The sequence below is a fragment of the Dreissena polymorpha genome, chromosome 8 (assembly GCF_020536995.1).
Source record: "Dreissena polymorpha isolate Duluth1 chromosome 8, UMN_Dpol_1.0, whole genome shotgun sequence".
NCBI lineage: Eukaryota > Metazoa > Mollusca > Bivalvia > Myida > Dreissenidae > Dreissena > Dreissena polymorpha.
Window position 1 is genome coordinate 67,321,026 of NC_068362.1, and position 28,000 is coordinate 67,349,025.

Genomic DNA, 28,000 nt, shown 5'->3' on the forward strand with positions numbered 1-28,000 from the left:
TGCCCGGCCCGGATCAGCTGTGTATTATCCTCTAAATAATATCACTGGAATGGCTTTAATAATTTTGCAATATGAGATAACAAATGACAACAAATATTGATGAACAGTCACTTTGAACTTCTATCTGAAACCAAACATGAAAAAGAATTGAACATTTCATGGATTATCTTTCACTGATTTAATAGTTTCACTGCTTTTTGTCCTGTCTACCAACTCCATTTCACATCTAGATTGAACAGGTTTATATATTAGATATGCTGATTATCAGGTCAACAATCTTTTTGATTTGTGAAGATTTGTAAAACACTTGGTGTCAATTTAGCATAACGAGAATAAAGACCCTCTTAACATCATTGATTTGTATTTTGCAGATTTGAACAATGACGGTAAAGCTGTTGTTGAAGGAGTGGATGGAAGGCACATCTCCAATGCAGACACCTTTTCATTGACTGATGTTCAGATTGGCATTCCTTGGGCAGTTTTATGCAGTTTTGATATTGAGAATTACCTGCAATCAAACAATATTCATGTTGTTAAAATAAACGAATTCATGAGTGATGGTTTGTTTCAGTGTAAAACAAAGACTTTACAGGATGTGACAAATATATTTCAGGATTTTGCAAGGACATCAATGTACTCAAGACCTGTTACATTTGAGTGTGTTTCCGCATTAAAGCTTCTAATGAAGAATAATGAAATAAATTAAAATGTTTTTCTTTATTTAGAAAAGTTATGTAGACAACATAAAACTCAAGTATACCAATGCATGATAACTGAAAAAGTTTTTGTATGTGGCAAAACTAAAACATGTGTTGACAAAGCACAACCTGTGCTTGCACAATCAATTGTCAAAAGTGCTCTCCAAAGAGCAGAATTGGACAAAATTCAATCCTATATAGAACGGTGGGCTTCGAAAAACAAACTTGTTAAATTGGCCGAAGATGATTATGCTGTTGTGTATTTGGTAACAAGTGATGTAATGGAAGACTTTAATGAAACAGTTATAAATGACCATTTTTTTAAGCTGCCCTCCCTCGAAAGTGAAACACTATCAAAAAATAAAAAAAGTTACACTAAGCTTATGGATTTGGCAAAAAAACTCAATGTTACTATTGTTCAACATGACAAACACACTGAACTACTGCATTTAAATGGTACAAAGAATGGTGTACACAGACTTATAAAAGAACTCCAAAAGATATTTTGTGTACATGAAGTGAAAGTGCCATTACCAGTATCGCCCTTGAAGGTTTATGAAATTGAACAATCACTTACACAAATAGCTGATGACTCAAACTTCTGTGTTGAAATATCTTTACCCAGGAAGGATCGAACAGGGGGTTCTTTGATAGCGACTTGGTTTAATTCGGATGCGAGACAAATCCATGTTGTCCAGGGTAACCTGTTGGAACTAAAAGAGGACACAATTTTGATTCTTACCACAGAATATCTATTTCCTGTGGCTAAACTGCAAACACAAGAAAACGGTAGGTATTATTACATCACATGTACCAGGTAGAGTGGGGCATATGCTGAAATCACCATGTCTATCTTTTTGTACTTCCATCCCCATCTGTTGGGATTTTTGATAAAGCCTAACCTAAAGTATAGCTGCTACAAAAATAAAACTTGACAAACACAGTTAAACCAGCATTATTAACTTGTGGGCATCCCAATATTTTGGTTTGCATGTTTTCGGCTCAATCAGAGTTATGGCCCGTTTTAATGCTAAAACTTACACTTTTTTGGTTGTGTTGCTTGTAGTTCAAAAACAATAGTTGCTAATGGGTTGAAACTTTACAAGCATATTAACATCTGTACTTGGGCACTTAGATATTTAGGTTTGGCAATTTTTTTAACAAGTCTCTGTTGCCTGTTTTAATAAAAACAATACATTTTTTTATCTTGTGCTGCTTAAAAAGTAGTGTTGCTAGAGAGCTAGAAAATATTCAAAGATATTTAGCAGCATATGAACAAGCACACTGTCATACTTAGATTTGGTTCTAATATTTTCTAAACAACGGAGTTATGGTCCCTGTTCTAGCTCACCTGAGCATGAAGTGCAATTGTGATCAGCCCGTGTCCAGCTTTCCTTTTCTTATCTATCTATCTATATATACTGCCAAGCGCCCTTTAGAGCATTATAGACAGAGGGACATTATCAAGTCCGTTTCCTGGGAAGAACCAGTACTTGGTGTCTATGGAGGAGGTAATGAGAACGCTCCCAGAGTAGGGTGGGAACCCATGAACTCCCGATCGCTAGGCGGACACCTCATCTACTACACCACCGCGATTTTTGTTTTTCTTGCATCGTGTGTTGCATGTTGTCTGTCATCAACTTTTAGCTGGTTTCCACTCAAGAGGCCAGATTTTTCATCCATTCTTGATCAAACTATTCAGAATGTTTATCTTGAAAATATCTAAGATGACATAAAATCTGGGTTTTGTGTGTCTTTGAATTATTTAAGTTGGTCAAATATAAGAAAAACATTGCTACCTCTTTAGAAGCCTCATCTGCAACTAAATCTTGATGACATTTTCTAAGAATTTTTATTTTTGCAATATGTAGGCTGATTTGGAATATTGGTCATTTGCTTTCAAAATCTAGGTCATGTGGTCAAATTCTTAGAAAAACCCTTTTACCAGTCTAGTTTGAAACTGAGTCACATGGGGTCAAAATTAAAAGTCACGTGATGAAATTATAGAAAAGATTGTGAACAAACTAAAGGCCATATTTATACATCTTCATGAAAGTTGGTCAAAACGTTTGTCCCAATGATATCTAAGATATTTTTGCCGTATTGTATTGGGAATGACGGTCATTTTTAATTGCTTGGTGTTTAATTGCGCAAACCCAACTTAATATTCTTTAACATGACTATTTTCTGGAATGATCAGTTTCAGTCCTCATTTTTATCTGTTCAACTGCAGAAAATGTGCTTTTTGAATGAACTTGATGCATATATAATGCCTTTAGGAAACGTTTTGGAAGGTTATTGGGAATAATATAATTATTTATTGATTTGAAAAATGCCTTTTATGGGTACTTTATTATAAAGGTGGAAAAACATTGCTGTCATGTCCAATAAAAAACATGGCTGAAATGAGGTTGGGCAGTTTTTCTTAAGAGGTTAAAGTAAAACACCAAGTATTTTTTTTTATCCACTCATGAAACATTTTCTCAGAACATAATTATGTATCTGGATTGAGTTTGTAAAGAAATGTTGGTTGTTGCATGCAAGCCTGGTTTTGGGGTAGTTTTCCTGAAAAGGCTTTTGTAAAATCTTGTGAACACTACCTGCTCAGAACAGTTGTTATTTTTGGTCTCAGATGGGAATCTTAGGGATGGGCCACATTTATGACTCAGTCTGATAGTTCGTAAGAGTGTTTATCTTAACAATATCTAAGGTTCAAAACTGGTTTGGGTGTTACAATATCTAGGGTTTGAAACTGGTTCAGGTGCATTCAAAAACTAAGCCACAAGGTCAGCTCTTGGAGAAACTGACGAGGCTTCAACGGCCGACTCGGCATCGACTTGTTACGCCTTGACTCTGCAGATCGCAAAATATGTTTTTTCGGCGTGGGCTGAACTGTATCTCCATCTCAATGAAACTTGGACATCCTGTATCTTAACAATATCTAATAGTCTGAGTCACAGGTAATAAAATCTTAGAATAAACTTACTGCTACTCTTGAATGACTCAATCCTCATGATACTTGGTCTGTAAAGTAATGTACAATATCTAGACTGAGTTCCAATCTGGGTCACGTGTTTCCAAATATGCATGAAGCACAGAGCTCAAAATTAGCACTTTCTCACTTGCCAAATGCGAGTTAAAAAAGTTTTGCAAGTACTGTCTGTTGATGCTCGCATAAAATTGTGAGTGAAATATTGATAATACATAGAATATCTCTATTCGTCTTTGTAACCTGTCAATGAATTCAGTGTAGTCTAAAACTAGATCACAAGGTCAAATATTTAACAATTTGGTGTATTTTAAATCAGGTGAGCGTTTAAGTGAATCATGGACATCTTGTGCGTTTTTTTAGATATGTGTAGTTCATGTTGTGGGGGAGTGTGTGTGTCATGGCAGCATCCTCTACTCTAACTGCTCTCTTTCTATCATGATACATTTATTCAGCTTTTGCAATTATTGCAAAAAAAATATTCATACATAGATGACGTTTTGTATTATATTTTCAAAATATGTCAAAATGAAGCGCTCAACATTATAATAGGAAAAACTTCATCTGAGATTGCATCTGGGTAACTACAGGACGAGAAATAAGTTTTAAGAATTTCTTGTTCATGTCAGATATGGGAAATGAGACAGAATGATGTCATCATTTCTTCAAATTGTTTGGATACACTATAACATAACCCTTTATAGTAATTTTTGTCAGTTCTGTGTCGTAATGCAGTGTGGAAATAACTTGTGTTTGGCTTATCCTTTATACAAAAATTGGTAAAATGTTTCACTAATTTGACATACAAAATTTATTGTCAATATTTAGATGAACAAAAATATCATTACATACATATATTCACTATTATTTTTAGTGAAACCTGCAGTGACTCTCTGGAAGAAATACGCGTACACATGGGACAAAGCTGTGTTTTCAGAGAACATTCCAACACGCTGTCTCCTTCCAATCTATGAGCATAATAAAAGTGGTAACAGTATCAGAAATCTAAATGCAGGGTTTCAGGATGCCTTTTCCAAAATAACTGCGAAACAATTCAAAACAGTTGCTTTTCATTCAGATGTTATGGAAGAAGTGCAGCATTGCTTTCCACTTTTCCTCAGTGAGTTTCATATTTTGCATACTTCTTTACCAACATGACCCCAATCTATAAGCAAGAGCAGACAACTGTATCAAGCATTTTATAAAAATTATGGCCCTTTTTCACTTAGAATATGCATATTATTGATAAATCTATGTTAAACTTTGAATATGCATATTATTGATAAATCTATGTTAAACTTTGAGTACCACCTGAAATATTTTCTATGTCCCTTGAAATATAGCTTTCATATTTTGCATGCTTTTTTTACCAACATGACCCCAATCTATAAACAAGAGCAGACAACGGTATCAAGCATTTTGTAAGAATTATGGCCCTTTTTTCACTAAGAATATGCCTATTATTGATAAATCTATGTTAAAGTTTGCGCACCACCTCAAATATTTTCAATGTCCCATGACATATTGCTTTCATATTTTGCATACTTCTTTGCCAACATGACCCTAATCTATAAACAAGAGCAGATAACTGTATCAAGCATTTTGTAAGAATTATGGCCCCTTTTTATGTTCCCCACCACTTAAGTGGGGGACATATTGTTTTTGCCCTATCTGTTGGTTTGTTTGTTGGTTTGTGTCATACTTCAACATTTGCCATATCTTTTGCAATATTGAAGATAGCATCTTCATATTTGGCATGCATGTGTATCTCATGGAGCTGCACATTTTGAGTGGTGAAAGGTCAAGGTCATCCTTCAAGGTCAAAGGTGAAAAATGTGGGTCAAAATTGCTCATTTAATAAACACTTTTGCAATATTGAAGATAGCAACTTGGTATGTGCCATGCATGTGTATCTCATGGAGCTTTTGAGTGGTGAAAGGTCAAGGTCTTTCTTCAAGATCAAAGGTCAAATATATGGGGGGACATAGTGTTTCACAAACACATCTTGTTATACTTAGAAAATTGAAAATTTGGTTAAGTTTTGTGTTTAGGTTCACTTTATTCCTAAACTATCAAAGCTTACAATTGCTTTCATACTTGCAACACTTACTTACCATCAAAAGAGGAATGTGCAGGCAAAGTAATGTAACTCTGACTGGTATTTTGACAGAATTATGGCCCATTTTATATTTAGAAACTTGAAAATTTGGTAAAGTTTTATGTTTTGGTCCATTTTACTCCTAAAGATTCATAGCTATTGCTTTCAGACTTGGAAAACTTGCTAACAATCATAAGGGGACTGTACAGGGCTGGCATTTTGATAGAAGTATGGCCCTTTTTTTAGTAACTTTGACTATTTTGTTAAATTTTGTGTTTATATCCACTTTACTTGTAAGGTATCAAGGCTTTTGCTTTCAAACTTCAAATACTTTCTTACTAACATGAGGGTACTGTACCTGGCAAGTTATATTCAACCTTGACCTTTGAATGACCTTGACTCTCATGGTCAAATTAATAAATTTTGCTTAAATTGCCATAACTTCTTTATTCATTCTCAGATTTGATTCATACTTCGACAAAATAACACTTACCTGACATACCACATTGGACTCCCCCTAAGCATTCCCCCAATTATAACCCCCTCTCCACTCCACCCCAACCCTCCCCCCCTCCCCCCCCAATTTTTCTTTTTAAACATGGTAAAAAAAAGACGCAAATATTTATTGTCCCCTACCGGTGAAACCGGAGGGGACTTATGGTTTGCACTCCGTCTGTCTGTCAGTCTGTCTGTCAGTCAGTCAGTCCGTCACACTTTTCTGGATCCTGCAATAACTTTTAAAGTTCTTCATATTTTTTCATGAAACTAAAAACATGGATAGATGGCAATATGGAGATTATGTACGTCATTTCGTTTTGTTCCTACGTCAAATATTATGGTTGCTATGGCAACAAAAATAAAAAATGATTTTTTTTACTGACAATGGTGTAGTTTCACCGGTGGGGACCATATTGCTTGACAATCTCTTGTTTATTTTATTTTTGAAGGACCGTCCAACCATCCCACCCAAGCTATTGCTGTCAAACTTGAAATAAAATCTTTGTTTAATCTCTTTACAAATGTTCAATAGATTGTGGAAAATATACTTGAACTCAGAATCGTTTATTACCGTAAAAATCCAGTCATAAGTGGAGATTTTTTTCCTAAAAAAATTGATTAAATTTACAGTCTCGACTAAAGAGGTTGATCATGAAAAAAAATGATGACATTCTAACAAGATCGATCCCCGCAGTAATGGTTAATGTTGTTGTTGTTGTTGTATAGAAAACTTGTTGAAATACGACACACAAAATGTCGTCTTTTAACTGATACTTACCAATTAATATAACCACAGTTTGCAACATTTCCATTGTTTTTATTTTCATAATTTAATCCAAAGTTTTCATGTTAGCAGGTGTTTTTTTTATAACTGTACGCGTAAACAAAAGATCAAGTCATTTTTAGCGAGGCTGTTTTCGGAGAAAACCCGAGGTATTGTTCATAGCCTGTTCGTTGTATGACGTCAGCCGTTCGCTGGCGTCGTGCTAAAACCTTTACATTGAGTCTAAAATCAAAGTGCTTCCACCTACAACTTTGAACTTCATATGTAGATGCACCTTGATGAGTTTTACACGCCACACCCATTTTCGGTCACTAGGTCAAAGGTCAAGGTCACTGTGACCTCTAAAAAAATCTTCTGACAAGCTTTCGCAGCAGAGCGTGGCACCCTTTATGCGGTGCTCTTGTTAAAGTCGGGCGATAATTGGCAACCTGTGTGAATTGACAGTTTGACGTCATCAAAGGAAAGCCGCTTCCTGCCAAGAAGCCATAAAGCATCACCCTTCTCGCCGATCATATAAGATTCCTTTAATTTGTGAAGCGACATGTTTAACCAATCACGAGTTTGTTATTCACTGGTTATCGTCCAATTATATTTGAGCACATGCAAGGCTCCGCCTTTGAAACTGTTATGTAGAACAAAGGCGGAGTTACCGGCCTATTGGTTATGTCAATCATTGTTATAAAAACATGTTGTACCGAGGCACTAATCAATTGTTTTGATAGTCAGATTAAAAGTACAAAAATTGGATTACAGTGATCACATTGTGTCATCGGATTATAAGTTTGTGGATTATTAATAGCGTGGACATTTTAGTGCAAATTTTATAATAATAATTTATTAATTTGATTCACATTTGATGTGTGAAAATGCCTGGAAAACGCAAACGCCAGGCGTATGACCATGCGTTTAAAATACGTGTGATAGAATTTGCAGAGCAATCAAATAATAATAGTGCTGCTGAACGCGAGTTTGGTGTAAGTGAAAAGCAAGTGCGTGATTGGCGTAAGATTAAGGACACAATAATGAGTGGACCTGCTAAACAGAAGCGGCGTGTTGAGTGGATTAGCCCGTATGATGCAATTGAGACGGACTTGCACGTTTGGATACTGGAACAGCGGCAATGTGGTTTCCCGTAATGCCATCAGACTTAAAGCACACATTATGGCTAAGGACACTAAGTATGGCATCGACGCTGCGGCCTTTAAGGCATCTGCAGGTTGGTACACCCACTTCATGGATCGCTTTGGCCTGACGCTGCGCCAAAGGACGCACATTGCCCAGAAATTGCCAGCTGATGTCGATGCAAAGGTGTTCTCCTTCCACAGCTTGGTGTTAAAGAAGGGAATTTGACTTTGAGTTGTCCCAGATAGGGAACATGGACGAGACGCCGATGTTCTTTGACATGCCGGGTTCAAATACGGTGAACCCAATCGGCGAGAAAACGATCTCTATCAGGACCAAATTGCCACCTGCGGTCGTGTTTAAGAGAAGTTTCCTCCTGGGATCGACGTGTACATCCAGGAGAAAGGATGGATGGACGATAGAGCTGTAACGATTCGGTTCGATGAATCGAAAAACCGGTTCAACGCCGCCGATTCGATTTCGATACCAATACGGCCAATTTCTATTCGATTCACTACAATCCCGATTGATCTGCATTTTAAACCTTACTTTCCAAAACTGTCGTCGTAACGTTCTTGTCATTTGTAATACGTATTGTGACTGGTCAATAGACAATATGGATCCAATGAATGAATGAATGAAAAACATGCTGAGCATTACATCAGCCGGAAAAAATGGCTTCTTCAACCATACCGAAAGACGCACCATCAAAATTAAAATTAAAAGTATTTCGAACATTTCGGGTTTTCAAAGTTTCTGATGCAAACGCAACTTGCAAAACGTGTTTTGTTGACGTAAGTTACCCATATGGTTTGTTTACTAAACTGTGTGCATTCTGTTAAGAAGTCAACTGGATGTTGTAATTTCTTACATTTTTGTTTGTTGTTGTTTTCTGTTAAACACATGTGTGTTTTAAATTGTAATTAAAAAATTAAACACTTTAAATGTACAACATAATAAGTTAATAACAAATACCAAACATATTAATTCATGCTCTAGACAAACCAAACATGAAATAGTTTGCAAAATAAGCAGCAAATAGTTTAATTTGAATCAAATCGAAAATAATCGAATCGAACCATTTGGTATCGAAATCAAATCGAATCGAATGATGGGTAAATCGTTACAGCTCTAGTGGACGATGTTGTATTGGAGCGTTGGCTAAGCGACATATAGAGCAAGCGACCAGGTTGCCTTCTCAAGAAACGGTCGTTGCTCGTGTGGGACATGTTCCGTGTCCACCCGATGGACCGTATCAAGAGACGCCTGGTAGATCTACGCACCCACCAGGCTGTGAAACCTAGAGGGTGTACGTCAGTTCTACAGCCTCTTGATGTCTGCTTGAACAAGCCGTTCAGGGTTGGTTCGCCAACAGCGGAATCAGTGGATAGTCGACGTTCCACATTACCTGATGAAAGCGGGAAACTTGAAGCGGCCAGGGCTGGCAAGAGTGTGTGAGTGTGCTAATTTTATATTTATCATTTTTGTCCGTGTATTGTACAGCTTACAATTATAAAAAAAGAGCTAAAAAGGAGCTTAGTTTTGTGGTCAGTCACCAGCAGGATAAAGATTTCCATGTGCGTTTTCCTGCTTTCTTCCTTCAAATATCTTATATAAAACCATCTTGTTGATTTTGACCAAAAGTGGCAGGATTGTCATAGGGTGATCCGTCTTCAATTGCGTTCAATTCACAAGAATACCTAAAATAAAATGTTGGCCATGCCTATAAAAAACTAAAAAAACAGTCCTACTCTGTTAATCTTGTAAGAAACGGATTTGAGAATAGTTTTTACTAGAATGATCCTTTGGCACATACAAATTTCCTTTTATATAATATATAATTATTATCAGTATCATTTCCTTTATTGAAAATGTTAAATCTTTTTATGATGTCCTATTCCTGTTGCACATCCCTTTACCTATGCTTAAATTATTTGTGTAAGCAATAAAATTTCACTTTAAAAAATATGTATGAAGCATTTTATGAAATAATTTTCTTTAATATATTTATGTCCCCCTTCGAAGAAGAGGGGGTATATTGTTTTCACATGACCATCGGTCCGTCAGTCGGTCCGTCCACCAGATGGTTTCCGGATGATAACTCAAGAACGCTAAGGCCTAGGATCATGAAACTTCATAGGTACATTGATCATGACTGGCAGATGACCCTATGGATTTTAGGTCAGTAGGTCAAAGGTCAAGGTCAAAGTGATTCAAAATAGTTAAATGGTTTCCGGATAATAACTCAAGAATGCTTACGCCTAGGATCATGAAACTTCTTAGGTACATTGATCTTGACTGGCAAATGACCCCTATTGATTTTCAGGTCACTAGGTCAAAGGTCAAGGTCGCAATGACTCGAAACAGTAAAATGATTTTTTTATGATAACTCAAGAAAAATTAGGCCTAGGATCATGAAACTTCATAGGTACATTGATCATCACTGGTAGATGACCCCTATTGATTTTCAGGTCACTATGTCAAAGGTCAAGGTCACAGTGACAAAAAACGTATTCACACAATGGCACTCACTACAACTGACAGTCCATATGGGCGGGGGGCATGCATGTTTTACAAGCAGCCCTTGTTTATTCTACCTATCATTAATTTTACAACAGTGTTAACAAGTAAAAGTTCTATGAGCCCTGCATGTAGTGCCATATCTGTTAGTTATGAATGTTATGAATACCAGAAGCATGTTGCATAATATTTATGGTCCCCTTCGAAGAACAGGGGGTATATTGTTTTGCACATGTTGGTTTGTCGGTCCGTCCACCAGATGGTGACCGGATGATAACTCAAGAATGCTTATGCCTAGGATCATAAAACTTCATAGGTACATTGATCATGACTGGCACATGACCCCTATTGATTTTCAGGTCACTAGCTCAAAGGGTCAAGGTCGCAGTGACTTAAAAAATAGTAAAATGGTTTCCGGATGAAAACTCAAGAATGCTTTGGCTTAGGATCATGAAACTTCATAGGTACATTGATCATGACTGGCAGATGACCCTATAGATTTTTAGGGCTCTAGGTCAGAGGTCAATGTCATAGTGACTCGAAATAGTAAAATGGTTTCCGGATGATAACTCAAGAATGCTTAAGCCTAGGATCATGAAACTTCATAGGTACATTGATCATGACTGGCAGATGACCCCTATTGATTTTCAGGTCACTTAGTCAAAGGTCAAGGTCACATTGACAAAAAACGTATTCACACAATGGCTGCCACTACAACTGACAACCCATATGGGGGGCAAGCATGTTTAACAAACAGCCCTTGTTTAAAATAATATCATGTTTCTTTTCGTGGACCACAAGTGTGTGTTCCTAATTGATGGAAAATGGAAACCTATTTTTTAACAAAACACAAATAAAAGAAAAAACATGTCCATTTTAGTATATTCCTTTATTTTACTGAAGAAATTATCAAATATGTATTTCATTAAAATACAGATTTTCACTGTATCAAAATAACCCCTGCCCTATGCCCCAAACCAAAATCGCAAGCTTTTCTAACATGCTTGTGGCAAGCTTGCGGCAAGCTTGTGGAGGAAGCTTGCGCACGCTTAGAATTGGAACCTTGCACTAAGCTTGCGCGAGCTTGAGCAAGCTTGCGATTTATTAAGCTTGCGCAAGCTTAGAATTGGAACCTTGCAGCGAGCTTGCGCAAGCTTGCTGATGATGTTTATTTGCAAGTTTGCGCAAGCTTGCAGATTCCATAGAATAGTATACTTTCAAGTTTGTGTACAACCTTCCAATCTGAAAAAAGTAAAGAGTACAAATGAACAATTTATATTTTAAAGTTTATATAACATAGTTTATACATATCTTCATAATTGACACATTTGAACATTTCAACAAGTTAGTGCCCTTCTAGCATTTGCACATTTACTGTTAATTATGTCATTGAAAGCTGAATCGGACAGGCACAGTGTACCATTGTCTTTTTTAAATGCATTCAACACAAAATGTTTCACAGCCTGTGTGGCAACACAAGGCAAACATATTGTTGATATTAAAGTATTATTGACCTTCCCAGACCCATTGGCGCTGGACTTAGCAAGTTGTTCCCTGCTGAAAAGGACATCCAGCAGAGCAATTGTTAACTTTTGTGAATATAGGCTCCAGAATGCCATTCTTGTGAAAGTTGTCACTGAATAATGTACACTTCGTGCTCTGGATGAAGGTGAACCTTTTTAACACCAGAGCTCTGCAATAAAGGAAAATCAATACCACTGAAATGTATATATGTTATTCTTTTTTATATCCTTTTATTTCAATAAATGTGACTGCAACCATAATTAGCAGGAAGTAATTTCATGAGTTAAAATATTACAAGAATAAATGATGTGTTTCATAATGATGCTCTGAGGAATCTGTTATTCTGCTTTTTTTAAATGAAACTCATTGCAAGTTGAAAATAAGCTTTAGAGTTCAGGGCTAACGGTTTATTTGTAAAAACAGGGTATAAGCATGTTATAGCATATCGATATTATTATTTACTTGTGATAAAAGTAAACCTGATAATTTCTACATGACTCATGGCATGAAATTGATATGCTACAGAAATCAACAAATATCCGCTTTAAAACAAAATAGTAGGTCAGATTTGAATTGGTATTTTAACAGATAGGGTCAATGTCAAATTTTGGCAATTTTAAGTTGCAATTTTTAAATATTTTCTGTGCTGCTTGTTGTTTTACCGTTTAACATTCCTCCCAATGATAAGTCCCTTGCAGACTTTGATCACAGTAGTCAAACTGAAAGCAATTGGGTAGAGACTTCATGTCAAACTTATTGGCTTCCACTACACCATATGTAAGCTGTACTGGTGTTTGTTTGTACACTGTCTGCTTTTGTGCTGCTCAGCTCTTGCAGTCTCCCTTTTTTTCCCCCATCCTATGATATAATCTGAAATGTTGTAAATATATATAAGCAATATTTGTATTTTCATCTATTTTTGTTTGAAATTGTGTTTTTTTCCATCAAATTGGCACACAACATTGACTTTCAATCATCCTTCTACATTTCCCACTGGAACACAGTACATAAATATAATTCAAATTATATTATCTAATAATCTAAACTAAAAAGGAATGAAGAAATAAAAATACAAACCTTTTATGCTGTTCTGTAGTATTCCAAAAACACAGGAATTTGGTTAAGAATCATCAGAGACCAAAACACAGTAACCAGCCACTTTGAACCTCTTTTGAAACAAACTTTGTTCATTTCCACACTTTATTAATTACACATTGTTTTTTTCCATAATACTCCCTTTCTATCAGAATTGCATGGCATTTTCTTACTACAATTTTAAGTCCTCATGTTGCTTGGAATTATACCTACAATTTAGGTCAGTCAGTTGTTTAAACGCTCTTGTTTTAAATAAACAATTAACTTCCCGTGAATTACTAGCAACCAATCCAAAGCCATTTGGTTTTATAATCAGGTTCTTGTATGAGGGCTCAGCATTGTCAGGGAAAATTGGGGCTGCAGAAAACCAAGTCCAGGTTAGCTGGGGGTCAGTGTTTATCCAATTAAACATTGTCATTTATGTATCATTTCATGGAGTTTGAGACTGGGAAAATATATTTTAGAAATTTAAACTACTTTACATTTCTATTATAGTTTAACATGCATAGAAACTTGATTCATTTTGATGACATAAAAATATCATTAAAATAGTATTGTGTGAAACATTTAAAATGTTGAAAACCACCAAATCTTGTTATTTATAAAACTTTAATGAAAAAATAATTAAAGAAGGGCAAAATTAGTCAAAAATAAGATAAATTAAAGGTGAATTGAAATATCAGCAATAACAATTTTTAGGTCCCCCAGTCTATACTGGGGGACATATTGTTTTTTGCCCTTTCTGTTGGTTTGTTGGTTTGCACAAACTTTAACATTTGGCCATAACTTTTGCAATATTGAAGATATCAACTTGATATTTGGCATGCATGTGTATCTCATGGAGCTGCACATTTTGAGTGGTGAAAGGTCAAGGTCATTCTTCAAGGTCAAAGGTCAAATATATGGGTCAAAAGCGCTCTAAAGGGGACAAAGTGTTTCACAAACACATCACTTGTTTTTACAGATATTTTTATTTGTTTCATATACAATATGGTTTTTATTAAATATGGAAACATAGCCTTGAAAGCAAGTCCTATTTTCAACTTCACCAGACAATGTTGACCTATTTATTGATTTACACAGCAGAGAAACACTGGCCAAGCCTTTGCGAAGAGATCATTTGGAAATTGTATCATAGAATGCCTATTCATTTCGAAGGTCAATGTTACAGGGGGGCTTTTTCTCGAATTAGCCAAGAGATTATTTGGTTTTATTCATTTCAGACATACTGGAGGAAAATTTATTTCAAATTCGATTGGCTTCTGAGAAGGTCTTGAAAGGTCAAAATATATGTTATGTTAAACAGCTACGCAGAAAAAAATGTTAACCTGATTAAGATTCTGTGTTTCATGCCATTAAATTTGAATCCCAATATGCTGGGAAAGAAATCAGCTTCCTTGAAATTATGATTTTTGTTAACTTTTTTTAAATTTTTGTACTTGTCCAACAGTTACTTAAAAGCTTGCGCAAGCTTGCATCCAAAAAAAGCTTGCGCAAGCTTGCACAAGCTTGCAGAACTTTGTATTGAAATTGCGGCAAGCTCGCAGCAAGCTTGTACAAATTATAATTTAGCTTCGCAAGCTTGCCGCAAGCTTGCCACAAGCATTCATTTTGGTTTGGATGGGTACCATGTTTTCCTCATATTTATAGTGTTAAAATGTGAATATTTAAAAAATTAAGAATGATGCATGTAAATCTTGATTGTGGAAATAGTTAGTTTCTAAAAGCTGTGCATGCTGTTGCTAAAACTTAGGAGGGAAATATTTATTGCAAATTCATTTGTTTTGTTTTTTCTTTTTTTAATTATAGGCTGATGTCTTGGTAAACACAACAGATGCACACCTTATGTTTTCTTCAGGGATCATTTCAAAACAAATACTTAAACATGCAGGTACCGGAATTCTGGATGAATGTAAAGAAAAGTATCCGTCCGGAATCAAAGAAGGATCATTTGCAGTCACTAGTTCTGGGAAGCTGGCTGAACAAACAAAAGCTCGCTACATTTTTCACTGCGCACTTCCTTCATTTGAAAAAGAAAAGTTTGATCAGGTGTGTTGGGTTTATACATTTGCAACACAAGTATTCATTAAATATATTGTCAGATGTCTGTTAAACCCATTGTAATGCAATAAAAAAATAATATATTGTGACACTCCAGCACGGTCGAACAGTTAAATAAATTGTATCTGCCTATGATGTTTTAAAGTACAAGGCTTCTTTGTGTCCTGTGTCCATCAACTTTTTTTTCAAACCGTATCTCCCCCTGAATGGCTGGACTTCTTCACAGGGATATTCTGTGGGTGGTCTGCCATGAAAATTGTTCAAATGATTATGGTTGGTTAATGAATTAGCTCACAGGCAAAGAATGGGTTTCCTGAATGAAAACTTAAAACTATAAGTGGAGGCGAACCAAGCTGCCTTTACCTTTATCAATGGCCCCGGTGTGGGTAATGTGGACATGGATGGTGGAGATAGACCGTGTTGTCATAAGAGATGTTCAGTAATAATTTGAAGTCAATTGGTGAATAAATGAAGAAGTTATGTTAAAACACAATTTTGGGTGGGCGTGGTAATTGTCAACTATCTTCTCCTACACTATTAGCACTTGAACCTTGAAACTTACACACATGGTAGCTTTGAGCATTTGTGCGACGGTGCACTATTTGGAATTTTTGATCTTACCTCTGGGTCAAAAGTTTTTATCATGTGCCTCTCATGTTGCTATTAAACTGATTTTTTTACCCATTTTAAGGTTTTGGATGGGAGTGGTTCTCCACTATCTCGTCCTATTCTATTAGCACTAGAAACTTGAAACTTACCCACATGGTAGCTATGAGCATGCAACAGTGCACTATTTGGAATTTTGATCTGACCCCTTGGTCAAAAGTTATTACCATGTTTTTAGTAAAATGAGTTATTTTTTCCCATTTTACCCATTTATTGTCCCCTACCGGTGAAACATGAGGGGACATGTGGTTTGCGCTCTGTCTGTATGTCTGTCTGTCTGTCAGTCAGTCACACTTTTTTGGATCCTGCGATAACTTTATAAATGCTTCATATTTTTTCATGAAACTTGAAACATAGATAGATGGCAATATGGAGATTATGCACGTCATTTCATTTTGTTCTTACGTCAAGAATTATGGTTGCTATGGCAACGAATATAAAAAACAAAAAACACTGACAATCGTGGGACAATATTGCTTGGCAATCTCTTGTTTACCCATAACTTTTGACCCAGGGGTCAGATCAAAATTACATCGCCGTCACCGTAGCACATATGCTCATAGCTACCATGTGTGTAAGTGTCAAGGTTTTAGTGCCAATAGTGTAGGAGGAGATAGTGGCCCATCGGACGGACAAAAAAACGGAGATCAAATCAATATCCACATGCTTTTAAAAGCGTGGTGATAAAAACACTCCTCAGAGACCACATAGCTTAGAAATTTAATATTTGGTATGTAACATTGTATTGTGGTCATCTTCAAAGTCTGTTCAAATTATGCCCTTACGTTCAAGACTGGCCTCGCTTCATGGTCACGAGTTTTGAAGGGACTTTTAAAAGGGAAAACTTTTCAAATATTTTCTGAAACAACAAAAGCAATTGCTTTCATACTTGCAACACTTACTAACTATAATAAGGGGACTGCACAGGCAAAGTTATGTATCTCTGACTGGCATTTTGACAGAATTATGGCCCCTTTTATACTAAGATAATTTAACATTTGGTTAAGTTTTGTGTTTTGGTCCATTTTATTCCTAAAGTATCATAGCTATTGCTTTCAGACTTAGAACGCTCGCTAACTATCATACGTGGACTTTACAGGGCAAGTTGCATAACTCTGGTTGGCATTTTAACGGAATTATGGCCCTTTTTTGTCTTAGTTACTTTGAATATTTTGTTAAATTTTGTGTTAAGATCCACTTTACTACTAAAGTATCAAGGCTATTGCTTTCATACTTCAAATACTTTCTTACTATCATGAGGGTACTGTACCTGGCAAGTTGAATTTGAACTTGACCTTTGAATGACCTTGACTCTAAAGGTCAAATTAATAAATTTTGCTTAAATTGCCATAACTTCTTTATTTATGATCAGATTTGATTCATACTTTGACAAAACAACACTTACATGACATACCACAATAGACTACACGACATACCACAATGGACTCCACCCAAATTATCCCTCATGCCACACCCTAGAACCCCCCCCCCCCAAAAAAAAAAACAAAAAAACAATTTGTGTTGTCCTTTTTTTCTTATTTTTGAAAGATCATATAATAAATGACCACACCCCACAATTTACCCCCCTCTCCTCCCCCACTCCACCCCCCACCACCCCAAAAACATGTTAAAAAAAACCCACATATATTTTTTATCCCCCGCCATAGCCGGAGAGATATTGTTTTGGCGTTGTCCGTCTGTCTTTCCGTCCGTCCGTCTGTCAAGAGCCATATCTTGGAAGTGCTTTGGCGGATTTCATTAAAACTTGGTATGAGTATATATATGGATAAAAGGATGATGCATGCCAAATGGCATTGTACACCATCTGATAATAACAGAGTTATGGCCCTTTGTATCTTGAAACAATGCTTTTTGTGTCCAGAGCCATATCTTGGAAGTGCTTTGGCGGATTTCATTGAAACTTTGTATGAGTGTCCAGAAGCATATTGGCGGGGGATATCAATTCAACGAATTTGCTTGTTTATTTTATTTTTGAAGGACCGTCCAACCATCCCACCCAAGCTATTGCTATCAAACTTGAAATAAAATCTTATTAGTTTGTTTTATGTCTTTACAAATGTTCAATAGATTGTTGAAATATACCTGAACTCTGAATTGTCTATAAAGTACAATTGTTTTAAAACATAAGCGATCAATATGTTTCAATTATGGTCCACTACCACTTAGAATATGACTATATTACCTTGACCTTATTGAATATGAACAATTTCTCCATGATGGCTTACATTATACTGTCAAGCACTCAAATAGTCGAGCGCGCTGTCTTCTGACAGCTCTTGTTCCTTATATGGCTACATATGGCTTAAGATTAACCTTGTTAACACTCTAGAGGCAACATTTATTGTCTGATCTTCATGAAACTATGTCAGAAGATTTGTCCTAATGATATATTGGATGAGTTTGAAAATGGTTCAGGTTGGTTGAAAAACATGGCTGTTAAGGGGCGTGGCATTTTTCCTTATATAGGTATAGAAAAACATAGTTAACACTATAGACGCCACATTTATTGTACGATCATTATGAAACTTGGTCAGAAGATTTGTCCTAATGTAGCTTGAAAAAGTTTTTAAAAAGGTTCTGGTTGCTTGAAAAACATGGCCACCAGGGGGCGGGGCATTTTTCCTTATATGGCTATATATGGCTTTAGTAAAACCTTGTTAACACTCTTGACCTTGTGGCCACATTTATTGTCCGATCTTCATGAAACTTGGTCACAAGATTTATCCTAATCATATCTTGGACGAGTTCAAAAATGGTTCGTGTTGGTTGAAAAACATGGCCACTAGTGGGCGGGGCATTTTTCCTTATATGGCTATAGTAAAACCTTGTTAACACTCTAGAGGCCACATTTATTGTCCGATCATCATTGAAACTTGGTCAGAAGATTTGTCCCAATGATATCTTAGATGAGTTGAAAAATAGTTCCATTTGGTTGAAAATCAATGGCACCAATGGGCGGGGCAGTTTTCCTTATATTGCTATATGGCTATAGTAAAACCTTGTTTACACTCTAGATGCCACATTTATTGTCTGATCTTCATGAAACTTGGCCAAAAGATTTGTCCCAATGATATCTTGGACAAGTTCAAAAATTGTTCAGTTGGTTGAAAAACATGGCCACCAGGGGTTGCGGCATTTTTCCTTATATGGCTATTATAAAAACTTAACTCTCTTTAAAGTCACATTTATTGTCCAATCTTCATGAAACTTGATTAGAATATGACACCTTGGATGTGTACAAAAATGGTTCCGGTCTGTTGAAAAACATGGCCACCAGGGTGTTCACTATTCATGAAAGTTTGTTAGAACATTTGTTCTAATGACATCTTGGGCTGCACAGAACAGGTCAGTTCCTTTGAATCTCAGGTGAGCGACTTTGGGCCTTTCTTGTTTCTCATCTTTGATTTTTCAATGCGTAAATACGCAGATAAGCATCTGATCTGGAGCTCTGCACAGTATTTCATGGCAAGTTATTGGATAATACATACGACAACAAAAGAAGCCTCAAATCAGAAATTTTTAGTATTATGCTAAGAGTAACAAGGTTGGCTTTAAAGGATCTCAAGGGTCCTGTTGTGCTACTCTTTTTCATATTGATCTATAGCTTGCATATTTGTTATTAAACCCTATAGGTGTTGTTAACAAAATATGTTTAAAATATGCACGTGTGGCCTAAAAAGGTCATACGCTGTATATAACAAAGTCAGAACGGTCATGTTATAGTAATTTCAAAAATACTTCTTATGAATGGATCAATCAGGCAATATCTCCAAACAAGAGTGCATTTGAATTAAATAATCATCCAATATCTCCAGCAACTGAAATTGTTTCACATGTTTTGATTCATCTTCCTTTCCAGAGCACTTTAATAGTGTCATTTTTTTATAAAGGAAATAATAGCTTTTAGATTATAAATGGACATAAACTTTCTAACGGATGACATACCAAATATTTGCATTATTTTGCCAACAATAAGATTTGTTCACAAAACACTAAGAACTAACACACATTAATAATATTTGTTGTATTTCTTATTGTACAACCATATATTTGGATGAATGCTCACTATAGTGGATATCGATTACAGACTATAATTTGTGAATATGTCATGAAATGCATGTTTTACTCATAGTGAGCTTTTGTGATCACCAATTATTTGTCATTTTTGTATGTTGGACGTCATTCTTTGTCACGATTGACCTTGTGAATACTTTAAAGGCCTCATGTATTGCTCATTTTTTTATAAATGTTGGTAAAACATTTCTTGTGATTTTTTCTCATCCAAGTTTTAAACTGGGTCAAACACTAGGTCACTTTGTCAAATAAAAAATAACTGTACAGTCAAGAATTAACATTTTTAGCTAACAACTATTATGTCAATACTTCCCACTTATTTGTTGAAGTCGGCATAGTGCTCTGGTCAAAGTAAACTTGCAAGATCTCTCCATTACTGTTTCTACTGCAATTATTCACCTGAAACTTTACAAATATGATCTGGTTCATTCTGTGAGGTCACTTACCAAGTTCCATATCACTGACCTTGAGTTAAGCAGAATGATTCCCCATTTAGTACATGTAATTGAATATTAACGTTTGCATCCAACAACTCAATATCTAAATAGTCACTGACCAAGAATAATAACTGTGATCAGGCTTTCAGCAAGATTAAGACCCCTTTTGTTCTTATAACGGTCAGGTTAAGATGTGCAAAAAGAAATTAAGGTTAAAGTCTACATACAGGAAGTACATACTTCTGAAACCAATTGATATGCAAATGAATTTTTACACATTTAAATGGGATCATCTCATAATGTCATTGACAAATACGCATATTTCAGGCATCCAATTCAGCAGAAATAAGCCTGTATTATATGTAAAAATTCAGACTAACATTTGTATGAAACAGCTCCATATGTTTATGTTTATGTCTTCTACAGATATTGAAATAAAACTCAATGTTTTAGGGTCTTAGTAAACAGTCACTGACCAATGCTGTAACATTTACCAGCCTTTTAGCAAAAATACGCTCTTTCTTGGAAATGCCGATTACCCTTCTCAAAAAAGTGCACTAAATGCGCATTTAATGCGCATTAAATGCGCTTTTAATGCGCATTAAAGCGCATGTTATTGGCACCGTATTTTTTGCTAGAAAAATACGGTGCCAATAACATGCGCTTTAAAGCGCTTTAAAGCGCATTTAACTAAACAAGTGCATTTTTCTGTTCAAATAATACACTTTTTGAGTGTATAAATGCACTTTTGTGTGTATTTTAAAGTGTATTTAAGTGTTTTTAAGTGAATTAATACGCTTAAGTTTATTTTAGCGTATTAATTCGCTTTCCGTTTTATTTTGTTCCCCCAAAAATACACTTGAAGCGTATTTTAAGCATTTTAATTTACTTAGGAAAACATGAAAAAATACACTTAAATACGCTCTAGTGTATTTTTTGAAAAAAATACGCTCTAGTGTATTTTTTTGAAAAAAATACGCTCTAGCGTATTTTTGGGAAAAAAATACGCTCAAGTGTATGTTTTTAAAAAAATACGCTCTAGTGTATTTTTTGAAGAAATAAAAAACGCTCTAGTGTATTTTTAGTGTATAAGTGCACTTAAGTGTATCTTTGAAAATGTCTATTTAAAAAAACATTCATTTGGATATGAAAAGTGGCCGGTTTAAATATGATCTGAAAGAACAACAGCAAATACACTTTGAAATAAACACATTTATTAGCATAAATAATTTTAAAATAAACAAGTAGTTAAGACCATTCTATGGGTGCTTAAAAGCTTTTCCGCTTTCCTCTGCAACTGCTTCCCCCTGTCCCTATACTTTTTGGTTTACATTGTTTCATACAAAGAATGCATTGAAAAATAACATGTCAATATACATTTTTTTCAAACAATATCACACTAAATAACAATGGCAAATAAAATATGTTGAAAGACAAAGACATACATGTAAACTTACCAAATTGTCAAATAGCAAAAAAGTACACAAAAAATCTTTCTCAATCCTCACTTTGTTTTTAATATTGTTAAAGATTTTTTCTTGCCAAACTTTTAATGTGGCGCACAAATTATGTAGTTTTCGAGTTTTTATGAAAAAAACTAAAATTACATCAAAGATAATTCGTTCTTATTATTGAATATATAAGCACTATGGACATGAAAGCACATTTGAGATCTACATAACTTTCCAAACTTGGAAATATATACAACAATTTACAACTATTTACTCACAAGTTATCTCAGTTTTAACTATAAAGGGGACATATCAACAGCTAGAACAGTATTTTAAAGTCTGAAATAGATTTATTTATTAAAAATTACATAATAAATAATTTTTTAAAATAAACACTTTTAGAGGGTACGAGAGACATTCGGAGGCCGTGGGAAAATCTTAGGAGTGACACAAATTTAAATAAACTTGTAATGTGGCGCAAAAATAATGTACGTTTTATCGAGTTTATATAACTAAAAAAATACATTAAAGATAATTCATTCTTATTATTAAATTTATAAGCACTTTGGACAATGAAACACACACTCGCTAGGTTTTGGCAAACAATAACCTGCTCAGTAAGTTTTTGTGGTTTTTTGGCAAGGTGGTTTCCTGTGGGTTTAAACACTTTTTTGTATTAAAGTATGTTAAAGTCTTTTACGATTTTGTGCTGATATGTTTCAGTAAATAAAGTAATAGCCCCATGCAGTTTTAAAGGGAAATAAACACAATGTGCAGGAAAATCATCTTTATAACACAAAAAATAAGAACATAAGAATTTTACACTTCATTATAAAATGAGGCATTTGTGGAAGATTGTAAGGAAAAAAAACGATTAACCGCAGTGTTCCGCAGTGGGTCAATATATTTAGATCGCAGCTGCTGCAGAGAACTAGGTCAGAGCTGTTGGGGGTACCTGAACCGCAGTGGCTTGAGGAACCTGGACTTCAGCAGTTGGAGAGACCTTGACCGAATATGGTGGTGGGACCAGTAGTCCAGTACAGTAGCCATTTGGGAACACGACCGCAACCGCTAGGGGGACTTGGATGGCAGCCAGTGCCTAGACCTGATCTTGGCGGGTGGAGGGACCTGGAAAGTAGCAGGAGAGACCGGAAAAGCAGGGGCTGGAGTGACATCTACCACTGATGTTGCTTGTGTCCTTCTCTTCTTGAGGATCATGAATGCGTATTGATCTGCGTAAGATAAACATGATATCACACACTATCAAAAGGGCGAGGCATTCTTCATACTTGTTAAATTGTAAGGTTTTTGTTTCACTTAACTGTGAAATATTGCTGTAATGGTAATCTTGTTGCGATAATAATTAGAAATTTAAATCAATTCAAGTTTGTTTGCTTGTTGTTTTTGTTTGTTTATTTTTGCAATTTTAATCCTGTGATCACATGTGACTAAACTCTTATCATCAAAGAAATAGCGTTTTGTAGACAATACAGTCTGAAAATGAACTAAGATGCGTGGTCTCATTTGGCTGTCTGGACTGGCTGGAAGTGTGATGCCTTTTAGATGCAATAACCTGTATAGTTTTACCTCAAAACAAATCCAGCTTTTCTTAGTCAAGCACAGCCCACTCTCCTGCTCCACTCTAGTTGGCCAACTCTTGAAGGGTAAAAACCTGGTGTTAAAGTCCATACATCAGTCAGTATCCCCCTGTTTCTTCCTTTTTTAGCAGGTGATAATGCACATTCTTTCCTTGGGGCAAGAGTTATACCTTTAAAAACAAAATATAAAAGTTCTCATTAAATATGAGGGAAGGAAATCCATTCAGTTATGACCAGACTTAGCTATAAATAAAATTTAAGATGACAATAACCATAAAACACAGCCATAATAATTCACTGTACACAACATTTACACTTTTTAATTTGTATATTTATCTATTTTTGTTTCAATTGGTGTTATTTTTCCTTAAAATTACAATGCATTTACTTATCCATATACCGAGACAATACATAAATATGATAATGATCATAATTAATTCAATGAACTTAATTAAAAAAGGGATGCAGAAATGAAAATACAAACCTGTTACAACTGTTCTTCAGTATCCAGCCACTTTGAACCTCCTTTGATTTACTACATTGTAGTAAATACACATTGTTTTCATCACACAATACTTCATGCTGACAGTATTTCAAGACATTTGACACTACAAGTACAATTTAAAATCTTAATTTGCTAAATTATGTCTAAAAATGTAGCTCATTATCAGTTGCTGACACCTGCTTGTTTACACAAATTTACTTCCTGTGCCCTAAACCAATCAAAAGTGGCTTGTTTTCAAAACAAAACTATCAACCAATCAAAAGTATGCAGATGATATGCACCTCTTTGTTAGGCATTGCTGCATCGCTGATAAGAGATTAGTGTTTATGATGCATATTTGATGGGGGAGAGCTGATCTCTTATCTGCTTTGTCAGCTTGAGATATATCTACTGATATGGCAAATTTCAACACCAAAATATTTATGGAATAATACACATCACTGATAACAATTCTTCTCTTTGTGACCTTAAATTGAATATCATTACTGAGAAATGACAATCTGTTCATTGTTTATAAAATCACAAATTACAATACATGAACAAAACCCTTAGCATATTATATTTAATTGTGAATATTTCAATTTAACATACTGAATGGTGTTAGAAAATTATAATTCTATTATAAATATTATTTTAATTGCCTTTTAAAAAATGTGTTTAGTAGTCAATGTGGTAGATATTAATTTTATTTGGGTTAAATATCAGTATAAGAAAGTTGAGAAAATATAATTTTAAAATTAAAAATATTGAAAGTGTCAAAAATATTATGTGGGCTAGCCAGAAGCCCACACAATATTTTTGACACATTCAATATTTTTAATTAGTGACCCACAGCCTGATTTAGTTGAACTTGTGCTTTTTAAAGCTGTTAAACATTGTTGTTAAAATATTTATTATGAAAAGTATTATTTTCTTGATGTTTTCAAATAATCAATAAACATTTGATAATGTCAAACATAACACTTGTATTTGTGTTGTTTTTGTAAATACTAATAATATATAATGTTGATGTGAATAAAGTTGTTGAAACGTATGAACTGGATGTTGTGTTAGTAAATCTTTAAGTGTCTTTGATAATGACAGTTTTGTTTTCATTCACTATACATTCTTTCTTTTTGTTCCGACTTGTAATTAACTTTCACTGATTGAACTGAAGTATGGACAAAAATGTAATTTAAAAAAATGATGTTCCATTCATAAGCTTCAGAGGTTGTAAGTGTGCTGACAATTTTGATTTAATGCACTTAAGATAGAAAAAAATACTTGTTTTCTTGATTAAATTTTAAGGTAAACAAAATGTTTCTTTTAAAAGATAAGTACATTTGTTTCTCAAGTATAAAATATGTTCAGACCCAGAAAAGATACACTTATTAATACACTTAAATACACTTAAATTGAAAAGACGCACTGTCTTGGAAAAGATATAGTTAAACATACACTTCCATTGAAAAGACGCACTCAATCATGAAAAAGTACAGAAAAAATACACTTGGCAATTCAAAAGATTATGAAAAAAACGCGCTCTAATTTCAAAAAATACACTTTAATACACTTAAGTGTACTTTTAAAACGAAAGACGCAGAAAAATACACTTTTTTGGAGAAAGCGCAGAATAAATGCACTTATTAAAGTGTATTTTGTTAAAAAGCGTATTTTATTTCGAGAAAGGTAAGGCTAGCCTGCTAGACACAGGTTATGTTAAATATGTCCAATCGTAATGAAATTTGACCAGAACAATTTGTCCTAATGATATCTTTGCTAGTTTCCAAATGGTTTGTGTCAGTTGAAAAAAATGGTTGGCTTGTGGGGGCTGTTTGTCACGATTGGCTATAAAGAAACATTGCAAACAAACCATAGAACCTGCTCAGAAAATTCTTCTAATTATTTATGGCCTAGTTTGAAAATAGTTGTGTCCATCAAAACTAGCTGTTAGGAGACAAGGCAATCTTCCTTATATGTTATGTTTAAATCCTGTAAACACTACGGCACCTGCTCAAATAAGTTGAAATCGTTGGGTTCTCTGTTATGCGTCTTAAGGCCTTTGACTCTCTTGTTTCATTTTTTTAAACTATTTTTTTTATGTATTACCATTTATTTTGGATACATCTTCAATTCTCTGCATGGACTTTGATGTATAGTATTTTATAGGTCATTCAAGACATGGTAAAACAAATCCTTGTGGAGGCAGAACAAAGAAAATGTGCATCTATCGCTTTTCCACCTATTGGTACAGGGAGTTTTGAATATCCTGTAAGAGAGACCATATATGCTATGCTGGAAACGACTTATGAGTATACAACCTCAGCAATATGTTCCTGTCTCGAAAGAATTCTTTTCATCATATATGTTGCTGCGGATAGTAAAAACATTGAGGTAAGATATTTTATTTATACTTCTCAAAATTGCAAATAGGAAAGTTATTGAGATTTTAAAATTAATACTGTGTAGATTTATTCAATTTCTAGTTTAAAATGTATGGGTAATTTTTTTAATACGTTTAGATTTGCCCTCCGTCCATCAGCCTACATTAATTGGTTTATTAGAGCATGTTAACACTCAAGATAATTATGTTGATGAAACTATGTATAACTGTAATAACCATGTGGAAAATGCCACAATTTAGATTATTGTAATGATATTGTGAAAAACTAACAACATCTTAAGTATTAGTTATTTCAACACTTAGTCAACATAAGTACAGCCAAAAACAAACTTTGAAGTTGATACACTTATTGTTATATTGCTTTGTTTTTTATGACCCCAGATCGAATGATCGGGGGTATATTGTTTTTGGCCTGTCTGTCTGTCATTCTACATTTGTATGTGTATGTCTGTCATTATGTGTGTCTCTCCAAAAACTTACTTAACCTTGGTCATAACTTTTGCAATATTGAAGATAGCAACTTGATATTTAGCATGCATGTGTATCTCATGGAGCTGCACATTTTGAGTGGTGAAAGGTAAAGGTCATCCTTCAAGGTCAAAGGTCAAATATATGGCTTCAAAGCGGCGCAATAGGGGGCATTGTGTTTCTGACAAACACATCTCTTGTTGTAAGTTATTTTTCAGCTTGGACTTTTCACCAAATAGTCTTTGTAATTCCTCATTTCCACATTTTATTAATTTACCACAAATGACGAACATGAGGAGTCTTGCTAAATGTGACATGTATCACCTGTCTAATTATCTTGACAGTCAAATTTAGCCATCAGCAACATGTGTTAGACATAAGCAGGGTTTTGAAACAGAAGTGGAAGGGGGATGGGCATCTTTCCCCAAGGACAATGTCTTGGTGTACTTATATGTACTCCATATACCTGTATCTGAAATATGCTTTGCATATGTATTCAGGGTTTTCATTAACATTCATTAACAAAATTATAGCTGTGATCAGCGTTTTTTTGCAGGAAGAATCCCCCCTTTTGAATTTTGTATTTAAATGTCCAGTTCAGGTGTGTGTGCACTATGACATTTTGGTTGCTGTTAGTGTGCAACAAGTACTTATCCCTGCAACCACTATAGATATTAAAATGAAACTTCACAAATGTTTTCAATATTTGTAAAACCTTTTTTTATAATACTTTTTTATAATCTTTATTCCTGCCTATAAAAAAAAACAATATCAGCAACACATGTCAATTATTACCTTTTGTGTTGTATTTCAGCAATTTATTGAGATTCATAATGACATTAAACAGGAACGACAGAGACGATTAAAGTATGATTTAAGATTATCATGTAAGTATCCTGTAATTTTATTTTGTGCATACACATTATCTGATATAAAGTATATGTACTTCAGTTGTCCTTATCAAGTTTGTTTGCGATAACCTGGATGGAGCTGTCACACTGATTTAGT

At 34.8% G+C, this 28,000-nt stretch overlaps 1 protein-coding gene across 1 annotated transcript; it reads left to right on the forward strand.

Annotated features, from left to right (window-relative positions):
* Positions 1–377: 377 nt before the first annotated feature.
* Positions 378–27,999, forward strand: LOC127840599 (uncharacterized). The gene is made up of 9 exons (XM_052369008.1): positions 378–1,487; positions 4,562–4,811; positions 8,213–8,396; positions 9,393–9,643; positions 13,645–13,705; positions 15,138–15,377; positions 26,290–26,514; positions 27,807–27,879; positions 27,944–27,999. The coding sequence occupies exons 1-9, from the start codon at positions 767–769 to the stop codon at positions 27,997–27,999; spliced, it is 2,061 nt and encodes a 686-aa protein (XP_052224968.1). The 5' UTR covers positions 378–766.
* Position 28,000: the final 1 nt, after the last annotated feature.